The sequence below is a fragment of the Nyctereutes procyonoides genome, unplaced genomic scaffold (assembly GCF_905146905.1).
Source record: "Nyctereutes procyonoides isolate TBG_1078 unplaced genomic scaffold, NYPRO_anot_genome, whole genome shotgun sequence".
Classification (NCBI taxonomy): domain Eukaryota; kingdom Metazoa; phylum Chordata; class Mammalia; order Carnivora; family Canidae; genus Nyctereutes; species Nyctereutes procyonoides.
The window spans coordinates 15,997,389-16,019,085 of record NW_026575037.1 but is presented as its reverse complement, the minus strand read 5'-3'; the positions used below and the strand labels follow the sequence as shown (position 1 = coordinate 16,019,085).

The window sequence follows — 21,697 nt, the reverse complement described above, 5'->3', positions numbered from 1 at the left end:
TTCCCTATGTTATATTTTACTTCCATGTGACTTATTTATTTTATAACTGGAAGTTGGTGCCTCTTTATCCCCTTCACCCCAACCACCATTTTGTTTCTCTTTTGTTTGTTCATCTCTTTTGCATTTTAGATTCCATATATAAATGAAATTGCACTGTATTTGTCTTTCTCTGTTTGACTTATTTCACTTATGTAATACCTCTAGGTCTATCCTTGTCACAATGGCAATATTTCATTCCTTTTTGTGGCTGAATAACATACCATTGTGTGTATATGTATGTGTGTATAAACCGTATCTTCTTTATCAATTCATCTGTTGAAAGACACTTAGGTGGCTTCCATATTGAAATTGAAATAAACATAGGGATGCATATATCTTTTTGAATTAGTGGCTTCATTTTCTTCAGATAAATACCTAAAAGTGGAATTGCTGGATCTTATGGTAGTTCTATTTTAATGTTTTGGAGAGCCACCTTAGTGTTTTCCAGTGACTGCACCAGTTTACATTTCCACCAAAAGTTGCAAGAGGATTCCCTTTTCTCTCCGTCCTTGCCAACACTTGTTATTTCTTGTCTTTTTGAGCCTACCCATTCTGACCGATGTGGGGTGATATCTCATTGTGGTTTTGATTTGTGTTTCCCTGATAATTAGTGATATAGAGCATCTTTTCATGTGTCTGTTGGCCATCTGTTTGTCCTTCTTAGAAATATGCTTATTTAGATCCTCTACTCATTTTTTTTAACTGGATCATTTGATTTTTTGGTGTTGAGTTGTGTGAGTTCTTTATCTATTTGGGATACTAACCCCAGTGACACTCTATTTTAATTGTGAAGATGCAAACAATTAAAACTGACCAATCTAGGAGTGTTTTTTTTTTTAAATATTTTATTTATTTATTTGAGAGAAAGAAAACCTTGCTCATGAAGGGAGGAGGGACAGAGGGAGAGGGAGGAGCAGCCTCCCTGCTAAGCAGGGAGCCTGACATGGGGGCTCCTTCCCAGAATCCTGAAATTGTGACCTGAGCTGAACGAAGTCAGAATCTTAACTGACCGAACCACCCAGGTACCCCCACTCTGAGGAATTTTAAGAATCATGCTGCTTCTTCTTCTTCTTCTTCTTCTTTTTTTTTTTTAAGAATCATGCTTCTAAATGCAGAAAGTATTCTTTTATATTCTAAAAATAAGAAACCATGGTGCCTGGGTGGCTCAGTTGGTTAAGGGTCTGCCTTCTGCTCAGGTCATGATCCCAGAGTCCTGGATTGAGCCCTGCATCAGGCTCCCAGCTCAGCAGGGAACCAGCTTCTCCCTCTCTTACTTCCCCTGCTCCCCCTGCTCGTGTGCTTTCTCTGTCAAATAAATAAATTAAATCTTAAAAAAATAAAAAGAAACCTCCCTCACACTTAACTGTTTTTTCCTCCTAATTTTTCTCTGATTTTTTAACATGATTGTGTGATTAGAGACTGCTTTATTCTTACTTGTGGCTATATCTTTAGTATGTAGGACCATGCCTGACATATAAAATGCCTAAGAAATTAGTTGAAAAGAAAGAATGAGTTAAAATTTAAGAGACAGAGTAGTTATAAGCAATGATGTCATCAAAGTCAATATCAAGGCAAAAATAAAGTTTGATTATACTTAGTATAGGGATATAGATGTACAGCAGGAAGAGTATAAATTCACAGTTTTTGGAGATCAATTTAAAATCTACCTTTCTGGGACACCTGGGTGTCTCAGCAGTTGATGGTCGGCCTTTGGCTTATGGTGCCATCCTGGTCTGGGGATCTAGTCCTGAATTGGGGTCCCTGTGAGGAGCCAGTCTGCTTCTCCCTCTGCCTGTCTCTGCCTCTCTCTCTCTGTGTCTCATGAATAAATAAGTAAAATCTTTAAAAAATAAAATATGCTTTTTCCTAGGGAAAAAAAATGCCTTTTCCTAAAAATTCTATTTTTAGTAAGTTTTACTACACACCTATTTTCCTTGCATAGGAGATATTTAGCAATGATTATTAGATGTTTTAGTCTCAGAAGTCTCCTTTTTTGACATCTCAAAGAACTATTGATGTACTTAAACCTATTAATATTTACCATTCTAGAAGTTTAGAAATATTGTATTAAATAAAAATAAAAGGTATATTAAATATTATATTGCTATGGAAAATAATTGTCAGAAGTGTGGTATTAATTTACATTTGTGAATCTCCAATGCTGGCATTAAGAGAAAACAGCTAGATTTTCATATCTGCTTCTAGATCTAATCTGTGATGATAGATTGTTTTGATTCAAGTATATGAAGAAAATTCAGAATCACACAGATGATTTAGTTGAAAAAGGGAGGAGCATTTTAATAGCTTTTTAGACAATTGATGATAATCATCTTATACACCAAAATTTAGTAAGTGGTAGTTTCTTAAAAGTTTAATTGCATTATGGAATCTGAAATCCTATCAACAAACCTTTGGTACTTTTTTTTATTAAAATTCATTAGTCTGTCTTAAATTTGAATGGATTTTTTAATCTATGCATGAACTTGTAACATCATGCATTGGTCATGTGAAAAATATTGGTTCCCAGAGTTATGCAGATCTTTGATATGTTGACCTATTTCATTATATCAATATAAAAATAGTTAATGTCATCACAGATCTCTAATGAAAATATTTAATATTTTAAATGTTAAGAAGCTGTCAGGCTCACAGTGACTTGATGACTTGAATTTCATCACTGATAACAATGCTGTGGGGGGCACCTGGGTGGCTCAGTTGGTTAAGCGACTGCCTTCAGCTTGGGTCATGATCCTAGGATTGTGCCGCTGATAGGGCTCCTTGCTTAGCAGGGAGCCTGCTTCTCCCTTTTCCTCTGCCTGCCACTGCCCCTGCTTTTTCTCTCTCTCTCTCTCTCTCTCTCTGTCAAATAAATAAATAAATAACCCTCCCCCCCCAAAAGAAACCAAAAAAACCCAATGCTATCGTAGTTTTTTTTTTTTTCTATCGTAGTTTTCTTTGAGTTGTTGGGCTCACTTTATGTTTGTTTTGTGTTTTGTGGGGAGTTTCTACCAGATACATAAATATGAATGGTTATAGTTTTTTCCCCCACAGACTTTGAAAGAAGTGGTCTTGGGGCACTTCCGTGGCTTAGGTCATGGTCCTGGGGTCCTGGAATTGAGTCCTGTGTCAGGCTCCTCCCCACAGAGAACCTGCTTCTCCCTCTGCCTGTGTCTCTGCCTCTCTCTCTCTCTCTCTGTGTGTCTCTCATAAATAAATAAATAAAATCTTAAAAAAAAAAAAGAAAAGAAGTGGTCTCAAGGATTGAAATTCAGTAAAGTTAGTAATTTTTATTGCTTCATCAAAGACATTCTTTTTTTTTTTTAAGATTTTATTTAAATCTTAAAAATTAAAAAGTCCCTGCGGGGAGCCTGATCCCATGACCCCAGGATCACACCCTGAGCCAAAGGCAGACTCTCAACCACTGAGCCATCCAAGAATTCCCCATCAAAGACATTCTTAAATGAAACTGACATTTAAACATTTTTTTTATTTTATTTTTATTTTTTAATTTTTATTTATTTATGATAGTCACAGAGAGAGAGAGAGAGAGAGAGGCAGAGACATAGGCAGAGGGAGAAGCAGGCTCCATGCACTGGGAGCCCGACGTGGGATTTGATCCTGGGTCTCCAGGATTGTGCCCTGGGACAAAGGCAGGCGCTAAACTGCTGCACCACCCAGGGATCCCTAAACATTTTTTTAATATGAGTAAGTGGCAGTCAGGAATATGGTGATTACAAGTAAGAATGGTTTGGTGCCATTGTCTTGATTCATACTAAGAGATTTGCAGTTTTACTGTCACTGCTTTTAGGTGATCAATGTAGATGTCAATGCAGTGAAAAATGCAACTGTTGTCTTAGTATTATTATGAAAATGGCTTTGACCTTGTTGATCCCTTGCGAGGCCCTTGGGAACCCCCAGCAAGTTGGCAGGTCACATTTTGAGAATGCATACACACACACACACACACACACACACACACACGCACATAAATATGAGTGATAAATATGAGTGTTCTTTGCAGTAGAAGAAAACTGAACAAAAACTGGATTTTTTTCATTGTATGATTGTACAGATATGCCATAATTTAGCCAATTAATAGAATTCTTTAGCTATTAGAAATATACTGCTGTGGTAAGATACCCAGGCTATATTTTAAAATTTTTTTAATTTAAATTGTTAATTAATTTATAGTATATTATTAATTTCAGAGATAGAGTTCATGATTCATCAGTCTTATGTAATACCCAGTACTTATTATATCACACGGCCTCCTTAATGTCCATCACCCAATCACCCCATTGTTTCACCCCCCCCGCCCTCTATCGACCCTCAGTTTGTTTCCCAAGATTAAGAGTCTCTTATGGTTTATTTCCCTCTTTGATTTCATTTTGATTTATTTTCCCTCCCTTCCTCTATGATGCTCTGGTTTTTTTTTTTCTTTCTTAAATTCTACATATGAGTGAAATTATATGATGGTTGTCTTTCCCTGACTTATTTTGTTAGCATAACACCCTCTAGTTCCATCCACATCATTGCAATTTTTGATGGCTGAGTGATATTCCGTTTGTATCATCTTTATCCATTCATTGGTCAGTGAATATCTGGGCTCTTTCCATAGTTTGGCTATTGTGGACATTGCTGCTATAAATGTTGGGGTCAGGTGCCCCTTCGGATCACTATATTTGTATTTTTGGGGTAAATACCTAGTAGCACAGGAGTCGGGTTGTAGGATAGGTCTATTTTCAACTTTTGTGGAGGAACCTCCATACTGTTTTCCAGAGTGGCTATACCAGTAAGCATTTCTACCAACGTAAGAGGGTTCCCCTTTCTCCACATCCTCTCCAACATCTGTCATTTCTGGACTTAGCCGTTCTTAGCCAATTTTAGCCATTCTGACCAGTGTGAGGTGGCATCTCGTCGTGGTTTGATTTGTATTTTCCTGATGCTGAGTGATGTTGAACATTTTTTCATGTGCCTGTTGGCCATTTGTATGGCTTCTTTGAAGAAACGTCTGTTCATGTCTTCTGCCCATTTCTTGATTGGATTATTTGTTCTTTGGGTGTTGTTGAGTTCAATAAGTTTATTTTTTTTAAAGATCTTATTTATTCATGAGAGACAGAGAGAGTGAGTCAGAGACATAGGCAGAAGGAGAAGCAGGCTCCCTCTGGGGAATCTGTTGTGGGACTCCATCCCAGGACCCCAGGATCATGCCCTGAGCCAAAGGCAGATGCCCAACCTACTGAACCACCCAGGTGCCCCGAGTTTGATAAGCTTTTTTTTTTTTTTTTTAAAGATTTTATTTATTTATTTATGAGAGACACAGAGAGAGAGGCAGGCAAAGACACAGGCAGAGGGAGAAGCAGGGTCCATGCAGGGAGCCCGATGTGGGACTCGATCCTGGGTCTCCAGGATCACGCCCTGGGTTGAAGGCGGCAGATGCTCAACTGCTGAGCCACCCAGGCGTTCCTGATAAGTTCTTTATAGATTTTGGATACTAGCCCTTTATTTGATAAAAGACATTTGCAAATATCTTCTCCCATTCTGTAGATTGACTTTTGGTTTTGTTGACCTTTTCCTTTACTATGCAAAAGCTTTTTATCTTATGAAGTCCCAATAGTTCATTTTTGCCTTGTTTCCCTTGCCTTTGGAGTTGTGTCTAGTAAGACGTTGCTATGGCTGAGGTCACAGAGGTTGCTGCCTGTGTTCTCTAGAGTTTTGATGGATTTCTGTCTCACATTTATTTAGGTCTTTGATTCATTTTGAGCCTTTGTTTTGTATGTGGTAAAAGGAAATGGTCCAGTTTCATTCTGCTGCATGTGGCTGTCCAATTTGCCCAACACCATTTGTTGAAGAGGCTTTTTTTTTTCCATTGGATGTTCTTTCCTGCTTTGTTGAAGATTAGTTGACCATATAGTTGAAGATCCCTTTCTGGGTTCTCTATTTTGTCCCATTGATCTATGTGTCTGTTTTTTGTGCCAGTTCCAAGCCATAGTTTTTTAAGACACAGAGAACAAATGTTGCACAGCAAAATGTTTATTAGTAAGATTATATCTGTGTTTGAATAGGTATGTGTAATTGTGTGAGGATATGACTACACACATTTATATAGTGTGTGTACCTTCTCAGGATGTGGGGAGAGGGATGTTTTTACTCTTTATTTTTATTATTTTTATTTTTTAAAGATTTTATTTGTTTATTCATGAGAGACAGAGAGAGGCAGAGACACAGGCAGAGAGAGAAGCAGGCTCCATGCAGGGAGCCCGATGTGGGACTTGATCCCGGGACTCCAGGATCACACCCTGGGCTGAAGGCAGGCTCTAGACCACTGAGCCACCCAGGGATCCCCTACTCTTTATTTTATACCTTTTGTACTATGGAATTTAACTCTATCCATATATCTTTAATATTGGGGGATACACAGCCCAGCTTTTTAAACAATAAGCTTGTAACTGGGTGAAAGGGAATGGTTTCTAAATTGGTTGAGATTTGTAGCTATTATTGATATTGCTAATAAATTATCTTCACCTTTTCTCCACATCCTTGCATATTCTAGAATGAAAGTTTCTTATTAATCTTGGTAAGTAAGCAATTTATCTCTCTCAGTAAATGGTACAGTCCATTTGTAATACTTGATAACTGCAGTGAACCCTGCAGGCTGCAGCTGTGCTTGTGTGGAGGGACTTCTTTTTTAATCATCCGTCTTTTTAACTACTCTCACATTTTTAGTATGTAAATCTCAGCAGCAATAGTGAATCCTATTGTAATTTACACAACCATCAAAAATGTAGTTACTAGTCTGGCAATAGAGTGAAAATAACATGCCTTTTGAAATCAGATGGCCTTAGGCCCAAATCTTCCATCCATGATTTACTAGCCATGTGATCTTGAACAAATTAACATCTGAGTCTGTTTTATTATTGGTAAGATAGGGATAATACCTTCCTGTTCTGTGGATTACATCTGCAGTGTGTCTAGCTCAGTGCTTGACACATATCTGCTACCATTAGCTATCCTTTGTTGCTCAGTTACCACTGATGTACCATATTCTCTTGTGTCTGTGACTTCAACGTTGCACTGCTCCACTGTGAACTTTGTTAGCCTTTCAGACTTTCAGATGTCTCCTTTTCTAGGAAGTTTTCTGTTTTCTTTAGGCTAAGTTTGTTGCTTTCCCTCTGTTTTACATCTTACCAGTATAGTATCTAACTTATTTTTTCCATTTTTTTTTAAATTGCAAAACTTTTAAGTGTACAGTGTACAGGAAAAAAACCACAAAAGAGTGATAAATGCTTTTATACCTTTGGCCCAAGTTCATTTATCATTAACAGTTTGCTGCATTTCTTATTACTATCTATCTTATTTTCTTGGAACCACTTGAGAATAAGTTGCAGATATTGTGACATTTCACCCCTGTGCTTCATATTTCCCCCATAACCACAATCCCATATCACACCTAAGAAATTTAACTGATGACAATAATATCAAATATGCAGTCCATATTCTTATTTCCTCAGTTCTAAAAATGTCCCTTTTAGGTTTGTTTGTTTTTGGATCTAGGATCATGCCTGTAGGTTAATCTAGAGTATTCCTCATGCATTTTTTCTTTTTTTTTTGTCTTTCATGACACATTTTTAAAATGTGTAAAGTTTTGTAGGTTTCAAAATCCTTTTCCTGTCTGATTGCTTTCTCAGGATTAGATCATTGTTTTACTTGTTTTATTAGATCTGCTGTCACACTTTGATTTCCTAGGAGAAAGAGAAAAGCAGCTGCTGGCAGTTAAGAAAGAACTGGCTTTGCACGGCCTATTCCTTTGACCTTTTTATTTCCTAGAGTTGGGCTGGTTCACATCTAGGCTGTGTTCTCCTGTTGAACATAAGCAGTTTCACACAACAGGGACATTAGGTAAGGCCACTCTCTATCCTTGGATCAAGACAAAAAACAAGACCACTTTGAATTGTGTCTGAGTACAGACAAAAACATGAACATTGTTAAAGTCCCAAAAATGATCAAGCATATCTTCATCCTGGCCACCATAGGGACGGCAGCTTCTTTCTGTAAGTCATGGCTTTAGCCTGTCTTCATTCTTTTTGCCTCATAGTAGGATTTATTAAAATCGTAGAATCATAGAATTAGATAGAGCTCACAGAACCATAGAATTATCCCCACTTCCCGACAGCATCAAAACCAGGGCAAAGCCCTCACTTTTTTAAACCTTTCCCAGAAGTACCTAACATGCAAGTCCAAATCCGATAAGTCCATTCTAACACCCTTTGAAATGTCCCAAGATTCCCAATACTATACATTTTCTCTTGTTGCAAGGAGTAATAAATCCAACTTGTTCATTTAGAGGTATGTTCTTGTTACTGTTGACTGGAAAGCATTCACACCCAAAAACCTTGGCCTGTCTTTGTTTTTATTCTGAATGAATTTTTGTTTCAGTTAAGACTCAGCATCAAGCTTTTCTAGCTAGTTTCTTACTGGTCAAGGGCAACTTTTAGTTTCGTATAGCCAGCTTTTGATCATTGACATTTGCATTTTTAAAAAGTTGTCACTGCTCTGATATCTAAATGTTCCACGTTTAAAAAAAAAGACTATCTCAAAGACAGCTTATAAACAGAGAGGGAGAGAGAGAGAGAGAGAGACTTTATTTCCATTGATTTATCAGCTTATTAGAATATTTGTATTTAATTTTTCCTCCCACAGCTTTTTTTTTTTTTTTTTAAGGATTTTATTTATTCATGAGAGACACACAAAGAGAGAGAGGCAGACACACAGGCAGAGAGAGAAGCAGGCTCCATGCAGGGAGCCCGATGTGGGACTTGATCCCGGGACTCCGGGATCATGCCTTGGGCCAAAGGCAGATGCTCAACTGCTGAGCCACCCAGGCATCCTTCCTCCCATAGCTTTTAATAAAGAAAGCATCATTGGGTAATTGGAGGTGGGAGGCTGGCTTATATATAATACACACACACACACACACACACACACACACACAAATAATATCATATATAGCATATAATCCCACATAATAAATTTTCTTATGAAAAATATGTTTTGCATTTTCTTTTGGAAATTACCTATAATTCTTCTGTTCACAGGAAAACAGTGACCCTGTGAATGGAAATTTAATGCAGTGATAAGCTCCTGTTTAATGATCTATCGTTGTTGTTGCTGTCAAGTGAGGTTTAGGTGCTTCTAAAGGACTGTCAACTAGAGAACAGCCCCCACTAAGGTTGTTGGCTACTGTTAGGATGACTGTTGAATCTTGCTACTTTCTTTTTTTAATTTAAAATTATGTAGCTTTGTTAAATATACTAAGGCCAGTAGTTATTGGATTAAAATTCATCTGCTTCTCTTTTGTTTATGCTACAAATACTATTTTTGTTGTTATTGTTATTCTGAAATATCTTGGGAACAAAAAAGTGAGCATGTTCTGTCATCTATTTGTTCTGATTATAGGATTCAGTGTAATTGAACCCTTTACTGTATAAGCCTTTATTTTTGGTTGTGCTTGCTCCATTCTGAAAAATATTTTAATTCCTCTCCGCTTGTCCAAGTTTAGTGGAATGGAAATTCATAAAGATGTGTTTTGTTCTCTTTAGAAGTTGATGTACTCATTGCTTAACTAGCTTTATAGGGAGGTGGGATGAATCCCTGGTTACAGTTAGGGTTGAAGCTCCCATATTAATATGTATTTGTTTTAGCTACAAAACGAGATTTTTTAGTGTGTCATTAAATATTATTGAGTTTTCCATTAAAATTTCTTGACAAGGGATCCCTGGGTGGCGCAGCAGTTTGGCGCCTGCCTTTGGCCCAGGGCGAGATCCTGGAGACCCGGGATCGAATCCCACATCGGGCTCCCGGTGCATGGAGCCTGCTTCTCCCTCTACCTGTGTCTCTGCCTCTCTCTCTCTCTCTCTCTGTGTGTGACTATCATAAATAAATAAAAAAAAAATAAAAAAAAATAAAAAAAAATTTCTTGACAAGTAGTTAATGCATTTAAAGATAACTTCAGTTGGTTTTGTGGGTTGAAACATAGTGTAGTATTTTGTGCATTTTCTAGATTTTTTGTTCTGAGATTATAAATGTTTGTAAAATTATTAATATTAATTCACAGGCCCTGGAATTAAGTTTTATTTAAAGGATAAACATATTGGACTAATAATCATAAGTACCGTGTATACTTAATTTCTTATTTAGATAAGAGAAGGAATAATGGACAATTAGCTGTAATTTTAACCTATTTGGCCAGTGAGTTTTCCCCAAGACTGAATAACTTACATTGTTGTAAGGTCAGAAAATTTGCTTTACAGGTAGGGGCTCTTGAAAGTTTGTTTCCAGATAATATTACTGATAGGTGTAAGCTAGCACATCATTTTAGATTCTTATCAGGAGAATTGAGTTTAATTGAATTGTTGCATACGACCTGGGAAATAGTAGAAACATAGATTTACCATAATGGTATTAGGTTTGGTTTCTTGTGATAAACCTTAAAACCTGGTAGAAGTCAATTTCCTTCTCATGGTATGAGACCTGAAGGTAGCTTTAAGCAGGATGGCTCCACAGTGATCAGAAATCCAAGCTCCTGACTTGTCGGCTCTGTCACTTTTAACCTGCCATGTCACAGTCCTTCCTGAGAAGGGGCAAGGAGAAAGAAGAAAAGGCTATCTCTCAAAGAGGTTTTTTAGGAAGCTACAGTATAATTTTTGTTTATATGTTATTGATCAGAATTTAATCCATGGCCCACATGTAACTGCAAAGCAAACTACAAATGTAGTGTTTTTTTTTTCTTTTTTTTTGGATTACCATGTCCTTGGTTAGAAATCGGGAAATTATTTTCCTAATTATTTTAGAAATAATTTTAATTAGAAATTATTTTACTAAGGAAGAAGGTGAAAACAGACACTGGGTTAGCAACTGGCACCCTGTTGTGTAGTATAAATAAAGCAGTGTTTTGAATGTCTAATGGATTCCCTTTGGGCTGTTAACCTTTATTGGGCCCTGGGCTGATAAAAGTTATAGACTCGTTCCCTAGAAAAACCTACCTGTGGACACATGCATAGAATTTTGTAGGACCGTTGTCTCTGGAACCCATCCATTATGCTGAGTGGACCATGTTAAGATCTTTTATTAATGAAAGATGGCTGTTTTCTAAGATGGACTGTTCCACTGTTAAGACTGTTCTTTTTTGAAAAAATTTCTGAATTTCCACCATTCACGCATACAGTCAAGCATGAGTTAATTAACATGCTCTGCGTGCTAGACGCTGTGATGATACTTGAACATTCAAAGGCATCATCATTAATTTATTAAGTGCTAACTATGTGCCTGTCATGAAACTGGAGTCCTAAGTACCTTGTTCATTTTCTCCATTTTATAAATGAAGAAATTATCTAAGATTTTATAGCTAGTGAATGGTAGAGCTAGTTACACCGGGTCTAACTCTAAAACCATTTCTTTTAGTTTGAAGTAGGTGCTTCACCATAAGCATGAGACCTTGAGCTGAGAGTTTTTAGTGATTCAGTTTCAAAATCTTGTCTTGGGTTATATAGTTAGGGATCTCTTTGTGCCTCAGTTTTCTGTTAACATTTTGCAGAGTGGTTTCAAATGTTTATGTGATGATGTTACTCTTTTGATTTTGTATTTTTTAAGCCTGTATTGCCATCAGTGTTCTACATGGCATGTGACAAATGCCAACCAGTAGTCTGATCTAAGGAGTACAAAATGATAATATTTTAAAATGTCTTACCAGCATTCAAATTGTATATAGCATTAAAAAAATTCTATGAAAACCACCTTTCGATCACCTTGTAAATCACAGCTCACTGGTACTGTGTGTACTGTCTTTTTTCTCACAAGCATGCTGTCACGTACGTTGACAGCGGCACACATGGAGTTTGGCTTAAAAGCTTTTTTGCTTCAAGCTGAGGTTTTTGACCCCACTGATATACAGATGTTCTCACAATTTCCTCTCTTCAGCCTCTTTATAAATCAAAAAGAGTGGGAAAGAGAAAATTATATGGGTGATTACAATATTAAATTACTAGGGAAAACCATTTGAATTCTTTATAATTCGCTTTTCAACTTGAGTTTCAAATCATACCAGCTTCTTAAATGTTGAATTTCTTCGACTATGGCTGCACCACTAATTTATCAGTTCATACCTCTGTGTCTTGTATCAGAAACATTATTGTCTTTTGGGGGAGAGTACTGCTGATTCCAACAGTGCAGACTTGACTTTAGAGGATTGTTTAGTAAGGCAGATAGGCCTGCTGCTTCTTTCTGATCTATAAATGTAAACTCTCAAAAAACCAACCTACCTTCCTTCTTCCTTCCTTCCTTTTTTTTTAGGTCTTGCTCCTTTATTAACCTTCCTTCCTTCCTTAAGTCTTGATTCTTATTTGATTCTAGGACGATTTGATGAAACTGTTATTGAAGAGAGAAGACAGTGTGCTGAAGATTTGCTACAGTTCTCTGCCAATATCCCTGCTCTTTATAACAGTAAACAACTTGAAGATTTTTTCAAGGTTTGATAGTCTTTCTGAAATATTTTGTACTGTATTAAATATTTTTGTTTTCTAATTTGTAGTAATGAAGGATTCAAGTTGTTTTTTAACAGAAAATATCATTTACTATTGAATTTCATTCACTAAAATAAGAAGTTAGTTGCTAAACAATGTCTTTGACATATCTTGTTTTTAGTGTAGAAATGTGTAAGATTTTTGATTCATAGATTTAAAAATATTGATGCAAAGGGCTTAGAGATGATCTCATTCACTCCACATTGTAATTGAAGTACATTTAAAAAAAATGTAAATATCATGAAATTCCAGTTGTTGCCTTCACTTTTTGAGGTGTCTTTCAGTGGTAGACTTTTTAGGATAGAAACCACTATAAGTTTGTTTTCACTTTGTTATTATTGTACTAATTTGTGTAGGAGATAGAACAAAAGTAGTCACTATACAATTTTAGAGAGATAAGCTAATACAAATTATGTGATCAGAATCATTAGATATTTTTTCAGTGATATATGTTTTCAGTTTCTTGATATATAAGGTTTTCAGTTCTGAGTTCTTTAGAATTTTGTTTTATTTTTTTTTAAAGATTTTTTTATTTATTTAAAGAGAGTGCCAGTAGGGGGGTAGGGAAGCAGAGGGAGATAGAGGGAGAAAATCCCAAGTGGACTCTGCACTGAGTGCAGAGCCTGATGCAGGGCTTCATCTCATGACTCGAGCCAAAATTAAGAGTCAGACACAACCAGCTGAGCCACCTAGGTGCCCCAAAGTTCTTTGTCATTTTAAATAATAATTTTCTAATTTATTTTGCATTGAACCTGTACAGTTGTTATTTGATATCAATGTCTTTAATGACCACAGTTTTCCTGTTGCCTTTAGACTTCTACAAAAAGCTAGGTGATTGTGCCATCCTTGTTCTTCCCCTTCTTTAAATATCTACTCATTTGTATAAATGTAATTGTTAGAACATATGAAGTATATGAATAGTATATGAGTAGTGCGATTTTTAATTTTCTTGATGCCAGTGGATCTACAAAAGGAAATTATTTTTTAATAGTTTTTTTTTAAGATTTTATTTATTTATTCACGATAGACAGAGAGAGAGAGAGAGAGAGAGAGAGAGAGAGAGAGAGGCAGAGACACAGGCAGAGGAAGAAGCAGGCTCCATGCCAGGAGCCCGATGTGGGACTTGATCCCGGGACTCCAGGATCACGCCCTGGGCCAAAGGCAGGCGCCAAACCGCCGAGCCACCTGGGGATCCCAGGAAATTATTTTTTATGACCTATTTTAACTTACTGAAGAAAGTTGATCCTTTGAAAGATAGTCTAAACTTATGACTTTACACTAATAGAAATACAAATAGTAATAGAAAAGTTTATAGTACCAATAAGATTTCTAGAGATGGACTTCATTGCTTAATTTTCCGTCACCGTGTAAACAAGGCTGAAATGATGAATGTGGCTCTGCTTATGACATACGGCAGATCTTTAGGATAAAATGCCAAACCAAATTGATACAGTTCTTTGCTACTCTTAGCTGCAACCCTATCTATATGGCAAACAATCTACGCTTAAAGAAAAAGGAAGCATTAGGGGTGCCTGGGTGGCTCAGTTAGTTAAGCATCTGATTTTGATTTTAGATCAGATCATAATCTCTGAATCATAAGAGCCAGATCTTCTATGGGCTCTGTGCTCAGTGGGGAATCTGCTTGAGATTCTCCCGCTTGCCCCCCCTCCACTCACTCTCATGCACACATGTGCTCTCTCTCTCACACAAATTAATCTTAAAAGAAAAAAAAGAAAAAGGCAGCATTACTAAAAAAGAACGGTATGGTTTTGTAGAAATTGTGAAAGGTAGTCATGCAAATTAACACATGCCAAGGGCTAAAAAAATCAATCTGGGACTATGGAAGTCAGATCTTAGACTTCGAACAATTTATTTATTTATTTTTAGAGATTTATTTATTTATTTGAGAGAGCGTGTGTAAGGTAGGTGGGTGGAGGAGCAGAGGGAAAGGGAGAGACAGTCCTAAGCAGACTGCATTGAGTATGGAGCCTGACGTGGAACTCGATCTCACGACCCTGAGATCATGACCTGAGCTGAAACCAAGAGCCCTGTGCTTAACTGCACCACCCAGGTACCCCCTGACTTTGAACCATTTAAATATGTTACTTGTTCATTCTGTTTCTTTTGGATATGAGAATTCCTGATTGTAACTGCTGCTGAATAACACTTTTTAGGCTTTGTGAAATGAGAGAAAGAAGAAAAGAAGGAAGACATTGGTCACTTTAAGGGAAGTCAAGCCAATCTTAGAAAATATATTAGAAATACCTGGGATCCCTGGGTGGCGCAGCGGTTTAGCGCCACCTTCAGCCCAGGGCGAGATCCTGGAGACCCGGGATCGAGTCCCACGTCGGGCTCCCAGTGCATGGAGCCTGCTTCTCCCTCTGCCTGTGTCTCTGCCTCTCTCTCTCTCTGTGTGACTATCATAAATAAATAAATAAAATAAAAAAAATAAATTATAAAGAAATACCTTAAGTAGTGTGTTGGTCAGGAGAGAGATACTGATTTAATAATATTACAACAGTAGGGCAGCCCAGGTGGCTCAGCAGTTTAGCGCCGCTTTCAGCCCAGGGCCTGATCCTGGAGACCCAGGATCGAGTCCGATGTCAGGCTCCCTGCATGGGAGTCTGCTTCTCCCTCTGCCTGTGTCTCTGCTCTCTCTCTCTCTCTCTCTCTGTGTGTCTCTCATGAATAAATAAATAAATAAATATAATCTTAAAAAAAATTACAACAGTGGTAGTCTCTAAATAAAGATATGAAAATACGATCCTTGAGGGTTATTTAGCTGCAAGCAAAAAACTAAAAAGCTTACCATATTAGCTGAAATAAGAAAGGGGTTTATTGTTTCATACAACAAGAAGTTGAATGAGGAAGACGGACCTTAATGATGTCATCAAAGCCTTAGGTTCCTGGTTGGGGGTGTGAAAGGAAAAGGGCTGATGAATGAATGAATACATGCATGCATGCATGCATGCCAGTTTTTAAAAGCTTTCCTAGAAATTCTACTTAGAAGTAGTCCTTCTTACATCTTATAGGTCAGGTCACTGGACCAATTTTTAGTTTTAATGATCTAGTTTATCAATTTTTTTTCTTTTTTTTGAATCACGCTTTTTTGGTCATATCCAAGAACTTGGATTAATTAGCCCAAAGTCTTCTGTGATCTTTTCTAAAAGTTTTGGTCTTAGATTTAGGTCTGTGATCCATTTTCAATTAATTTTTGTATACAGTGTGAAGTAACAGTCTAAATTCATCTTTTGGAACATGAATATCTAATAGTCTCAGCACTGTATGTTGAAAAGGCCATCCTTTCCCCATTGAATTACCTTGGCATTGTTGCTGAAAATGAATTGAATGTAAATATAATGGTTTCCTTTTTTTTTTTTTAAAGATTTTACTTATTTATTCATCAGAGATACACAGAGAGAGGCAGACACAGGCAGAGAGAGAAGTAGGCTCCCCACAGGGAGCTCGATATGGGACTTGATCCTGGACTCCGGGATCATGACCTGAGCCAAAGGCAGATGCTCAACTACTAAGCCACCCAGGTGTCCCATGATGGTTTATTTCTTGACTTTTGATGTGTTCTATTGATTTATGTGCTTGTTCTTATAACAGTACTGTCTTGACTTCATTATTGTAGCTTTATAATAAGTTTTGAAATCAGATAGTGTAAGTTGTCCCACTTTATTCATCATTTTTCAGAATTATTATGGCAATTTTGAGTCCTTTGAATCTCCATAAAAAATTTTAGCATCAACTTGTCCATATGAACAGAAAATCCTGATGGGAGTTTGATTGGAATTCTATTAAATCTATAGTTCATTTTAGGGAAAATTGTTTCTTAACAATATTGTCTTCCAATCCATGAACATGAAATAACTCTTCATGTATTTAATTAGTCTCAGCAGTGTTTTGCAATTTTCAGTGGATAAGTCTGCACCTCGTTAAAATTACTATAAACATTTTATTCTTTTTATATCTTTGTGAACAGAATTGTGTTTTTAGTTATTAGCATTATGTTTTAAAGGTTTAATACATGTTGTAGCATATATCAATATTTCTCTCTTTTTGTGGCTATATAGTATTTCTTTGTATGGATCTGTGGATTTACTTCATTTTGTTTATCCATTCATCAGTTGAGCACATTTGGGTTGTCTCTCCCTTTTTGCTATTATTAATGATGCTGTTGTGAATATTGGCATATAAGTTTTTCATGTGGGCATATCTTTTCATTTCTCATAGGTACATACCTGATATTAGAATTAATCTGGGAGGATCTCAAATTTTAATTCAATTTATTTACTTGTTATAGGTTTATTGTGATATTCTCTTTCTTCTTGAATTGGCTTTGGTAATTTGTCCCTTCCCAGGAATTTTCATCTAAACTGTGTAATTTATTAGTGTAAATTGTTCATAGTATTTCCGTATAATGCCTTTGATTTCTGTAGTGATGGTAGTGATGTCCCTTCTTTCATTCATGATTTTGGTAATTTGTATATTATTTATTTTTTTCTTGGTCAGTCTAGCTAAAAGTTTGATACTGTTGATTTTTTTTCAAAAGACTAACCTGGTTGGGGTGCCTGGGTGGCTCTCCGTTGATTAAGCATCTGATTTGGCCCAGATCATGATCTTAGGGTCCTGAAATAGAGTTCCATATTGGGCTCCATGCTCAGAGCGGAGCCTACTTCTTCTCCCTTTGTCCTTCCCCCTGCTCTCTCTCAGTTGAATAAATAAAATCTTTTTAAAAAAAAACCTAACCTGGTTTTGTTGATTTTTCTCCATTCATTTTCCTCTCTTTTCTATATTTCCTTTTATTGATTTCTACTCTAAACTTTATTTCCTTCCTTTTGCTTGCTTGGATTTATTGCTGTTTATCATTTTTATTCAGTTCAATGCATTTTTAAAAATTTCTTCTGTGATTGTTCTGTGAACCCATTGGTTATTTAGAAGAATGTTCTTTTAATTTCCAAATATTTGTTGATTTCCTAATTTTTTTTTTTTAATATTTTACCTATTTATCTATGAGAGACACACAGAGAGAGGCAGAGACACAGGTAGAGGGAGAACCAGGCTCCTTGAGTGGAGCCCGATGTGGGACTTGATCCAAAGACTGGGATCACGCCCTGAGCCGAAGGCAGATACTCACCCACTGAGCCAGCGAGGTGTTCCCCCTAAAATTTCTTTTACTGTTGAGATCTAGTTTCGTTTTCTAATGGTTGTGGTCAGAAAACATGTGTTGTATGATTTTAGTTCTTTTAAATTTAGTGAGGTTTGGTTTATTTCTTAGTATACCACCTGTCCTAGAGAATGTTCCATGTGTGCTTGAAAGGAATACATGTTCTGTTATCAGTTGGAATTTTATGTAAATTGTAGTTAGTTCAAATTAGTTGCTAGTGATGTTTAAGCCTTCTGTATCTTTGCTGATTTTCTGTCTAGTTCTATCAATTATTTTGAGTGAGGTATTGAAGCCTCCAGTTATTATTGTTGAATTTTCTGTTTGTCTTTTCAGTTGTTAATGTTTATTTATTTTGGGGCTCTGTTGGCATGTGCATGTGTATTTATAGTGGTTATAACTTCCTGCTAAGTTGATTTTCTTAGCCTTATGAAATGTCCCTTTTTATCTTGAGTAATATTTATTGTCTTAAGATCTATTTTGTGTGATTTTAATATAAATCACTCTTTAATAAAGACCATCTAGGTCTCTTTTTGTATGGAACCTCTGTTTTTATTCTTTTGCTTTCAATCTATTTGTGTTATTGAATCCAAAGGCTATTTCTTACATGCACTATGTAGTTTGATCTTATTTTTTTATCCAGTCTCAAAATTGCTGTTGTCAATTGGCATATTTAGTTCTTTTATATTTAAATATGCTATTTTGCCAAATGTTATATATCTCATATGCTTTTTGTTCTTTTGTTTCTCCTTTATGTCATTTTTTGCATTAGATACTTTTTTTTGTACCATTTAAATTCCCCTTTTATGCTTTTTTAAGTTAAGAGGGTGAGAAAAAATACCAAGCAGACTCCCTGCTGAGAGTAAACCTGATACAGGGCTGAATCTCACTACCCTGAGATGACCTGAGCCTAAATCAAGAGTTAGATGGTTAACCCACTGAGCTACCCAGGTGTTCCCTAATTTATATTCTTAATGGTTGTTCTAGGGATTAAAATAATGCATTTTAATTTATGCCAATTTTCTTGAGATTAATATTAACTTAATTCCAGTAAAATAGAAAGTTTGCTCATAAAGCTGTAGTCAATCCTTTTTTTGTGTTATTATCATGTATATCTCAAATATATTATACACCCAACAATATAGTGTTATGATTAGATGTCTTTTAAAGAAATTAAGGAGATGAAAAGAGAAGAATATATATTTGTGTAGTCATTTATATTTACCCTCATAGTTATCTTTTTTTGGTGTTATTTGTCCAGGTAGATTTAAATTACCATTTGTTGTCAGCTTGAAGGATTTCCTATAGTTTATTTTTTTGTGTTTGTAAGGTGGGCTTGCTAGAAACAGATTTTCTTATTAGTCTTTGGAAGTGTTTTTGTTTACCCTTCATTTTAAAGGAATAGTTTTTCTGGATATATAGAATTATTGATGAACAGTGTTTCTTTTAGTATTTTGAATTTGTAATTTCAGTACCTTTTGTTTTCCACTGTTTTTTCTTTTTTTAAAAGGTTTTATTTATTTATTCATGAGAGACAGAGAGAGAGAGGCAGAGACATAGGTAGAGGGAGAAGCAGGCTCCATGCAGGGAGCCTGATGCGGGACTCGATCCTGGGACCCTAGGATCATGCCCTGGGCCGAAGACAGGTGCTAAACCACTGAGGCACCCAGGGATCCCCTCCACTGTTCTTTATGAGAAGTTGTTTGTTATTTTTTACTGTGGCTCTGATATAGAAGTCTTTTTCTGTTTGCTGCTTTCAGAATTTTGTCTTTGTCTTTTAGTAGTGTGACTCAAGGTGTTCATCTTTTTCTCTTTATCCATTTGGGGTTTAATTTGTATTCCTATATTGGTAGATGATTATTTTTCATCAAAGCTTGAAAGTTTTCTGCCTCATCTTTTCAAATATTTTTTCCAACTTTTTTCTCTCCCCTGGTACATGTAAGTTGGTATGCTTACTATTATCCTTACAGCTCTCCGATTCTCTTATTAGGTGTTTCTTTCCTATGATTTTCATTTTGGAGAGTTTTTATTGATCTTTAAGTTCATTTATTATTCATCTTTCTCAAATCAGTTGCATTTTGTTACTATGATTTCTATCTGGTTCTTTTTTTAGAATTGAGATTCATGTAACATAAAATTCACCATTTTAAAGTATAAAGTTTAGTGGCATTTAGTATATTTACAGGGTTGTGCCACCATTATCATTGTTTAATTCCAGAATATTTTCATCACCCCATATCGAAATCCTGTGCCCATTAGCACTTAACTCTTCCTTCCCCACTTGCCCTAACTCCTAGCAACCACTAATATATTTTCCGTCTTGATGGATTTGTCTATTCTGGACATTTCATGTGAATGGAATTATATAATATGTGACCTTTTGCATCTGACTTCTTTTACCCACCTAGCTTAATGTTTTCAAGATTCATCCATGTTGTAGTGTGTGTGTCAGTGCTTCATTGATTTATATGGCTGAATAATACTCCATTAGATGGATATGAATATGCCATACTTTATCTATGAATCAGTTGACAGACATTTGAATTATCTCTACTTTTGGATCTTATGAATAATGTTGCATTTGGTTCATTTTTATAATTTATATTTATTTATATTTGTTATTTCATGAGTCATAAATATCATACTTTATTTATTTATTTTAAAATATCATACTTTAAAAAATTCTGTAGGGGCACCTGGGTGGCTCACATGGTTGAGTGTGCCTTTGGCTTGGGTCATGATCCTGGTGTCCTGGGATCAAGCCCCATGTCCCCACTGAGCTGGAAGCCTGCTTGTCTCTCTCCCTCTGCCCCTGCTCATGTTCCTCTTGGTATCATCTCTCTGTCTCAAATGAATAAATAAAAATCTTTAAAAAAATTCTTTAATCGCAACTTTCTTCAATTATTTAATTTCTATAAATAGCTGCTTTGAAGTCTTGGCCTTTTAAGTCCAATGTCTTTGCCCCCTGGAGTTAGTGCCTATTGATTGCTTCTCCTCCTTATCTGCCATGTATGGTGCACACACTTTCTAATTTGAGTGTCTTGTGATTTTTTTTTGTTGAAAACTGGAAGTTTTGGGTAACATAGCAGATCAGAGTTCCAGTTTTTGCCCTGAGGATTGTTAGTGTTGTTTTGTTAGTGTGTGTAGTAACATGTCTATACTGAATCTGTGCAGTCTGTTTAGTGGGTAGTGAGTGTATGCTGATATCTATCTCTGCTCAATTTTTAATTTCTATTGTATTTTTAAACTAATCCCTACTGCTAACCAGGGATTAGTCCTGTATCAGCATAGCTTAATTGTCAGCCAGTGATTTGTCTTTGCTTGTATTTAAACGTTTTGTTCCATTATATGCTGCTTCCACATGCTGATGATTCCTGGTGTATTTTCAGAGTTTGAGCAGTTTTTAAGTTTGTATTGGCTTTTGCTTTCTTTTGGGATCTCTTGGATTTCCTCTGTGTGTGTGTGTGTACACATCATGGTTTGCCAGGGACTTGTAGATAGCTCCATTTCTTTTCTTTTCTTTTTTTTTTTTTTGGAGATTTTATTTATTTATTCATGAGAGACACAGAAAGAGGAAGAGACATAGGCAGAGAGAGAAGCAGGCTCCCTGTGGGGAACCTGATGTGGGACTCCATCCCAGGACCCTTGGATCACGCCTTGAGCCAAAAGCAGACATTCAACCACTGAGCCACCCGGGTTCCCCCAGATAGCTCCATTTCTCTCTGATCTTCTGCATGGATGGGTAGAGAGCTTATTAAGAACCCAAATGGCTGTGTATTTCCTGTATCTCCCTGCGAAATGTCTGGCTAATATGCTGGTTCTTTGCTTGCTGCAACTTCATGTTTTGCTGAGCCACTGTGCTTTGGCACTGAGATTATTACTATTACTGATATTACTGTTTGGTATGGAC

General features: G+C 36.3%; 1 protein-coding gene across 5 annotated transcripts in view; it reads left to right on the top strand.

The window, feature by feature from the left end:
- Positions 1 to 21,697, top strand: part of RPS6KC1 (ribosomal protein S6 kinase C1) — a 178,674-nt gene that overhangs the window by 27,127 nt on the left and 129,850 nt on the right. For all 5 annotated transcript variants that reach the window (XM_055319061.1, XM_055319065.1, XM_055319062.1 and 2 more), the window contains one exon: positions 12,448 to 12,563. In XM_055319061.1, coding sequence (XP_055175036.1) covers positions 12,448 to 12,563 — 116 coding nt within the window. The remainder of the gene's footprint in view (positions 1 to 12,447; positions 12,564 to 21,697) is intronic.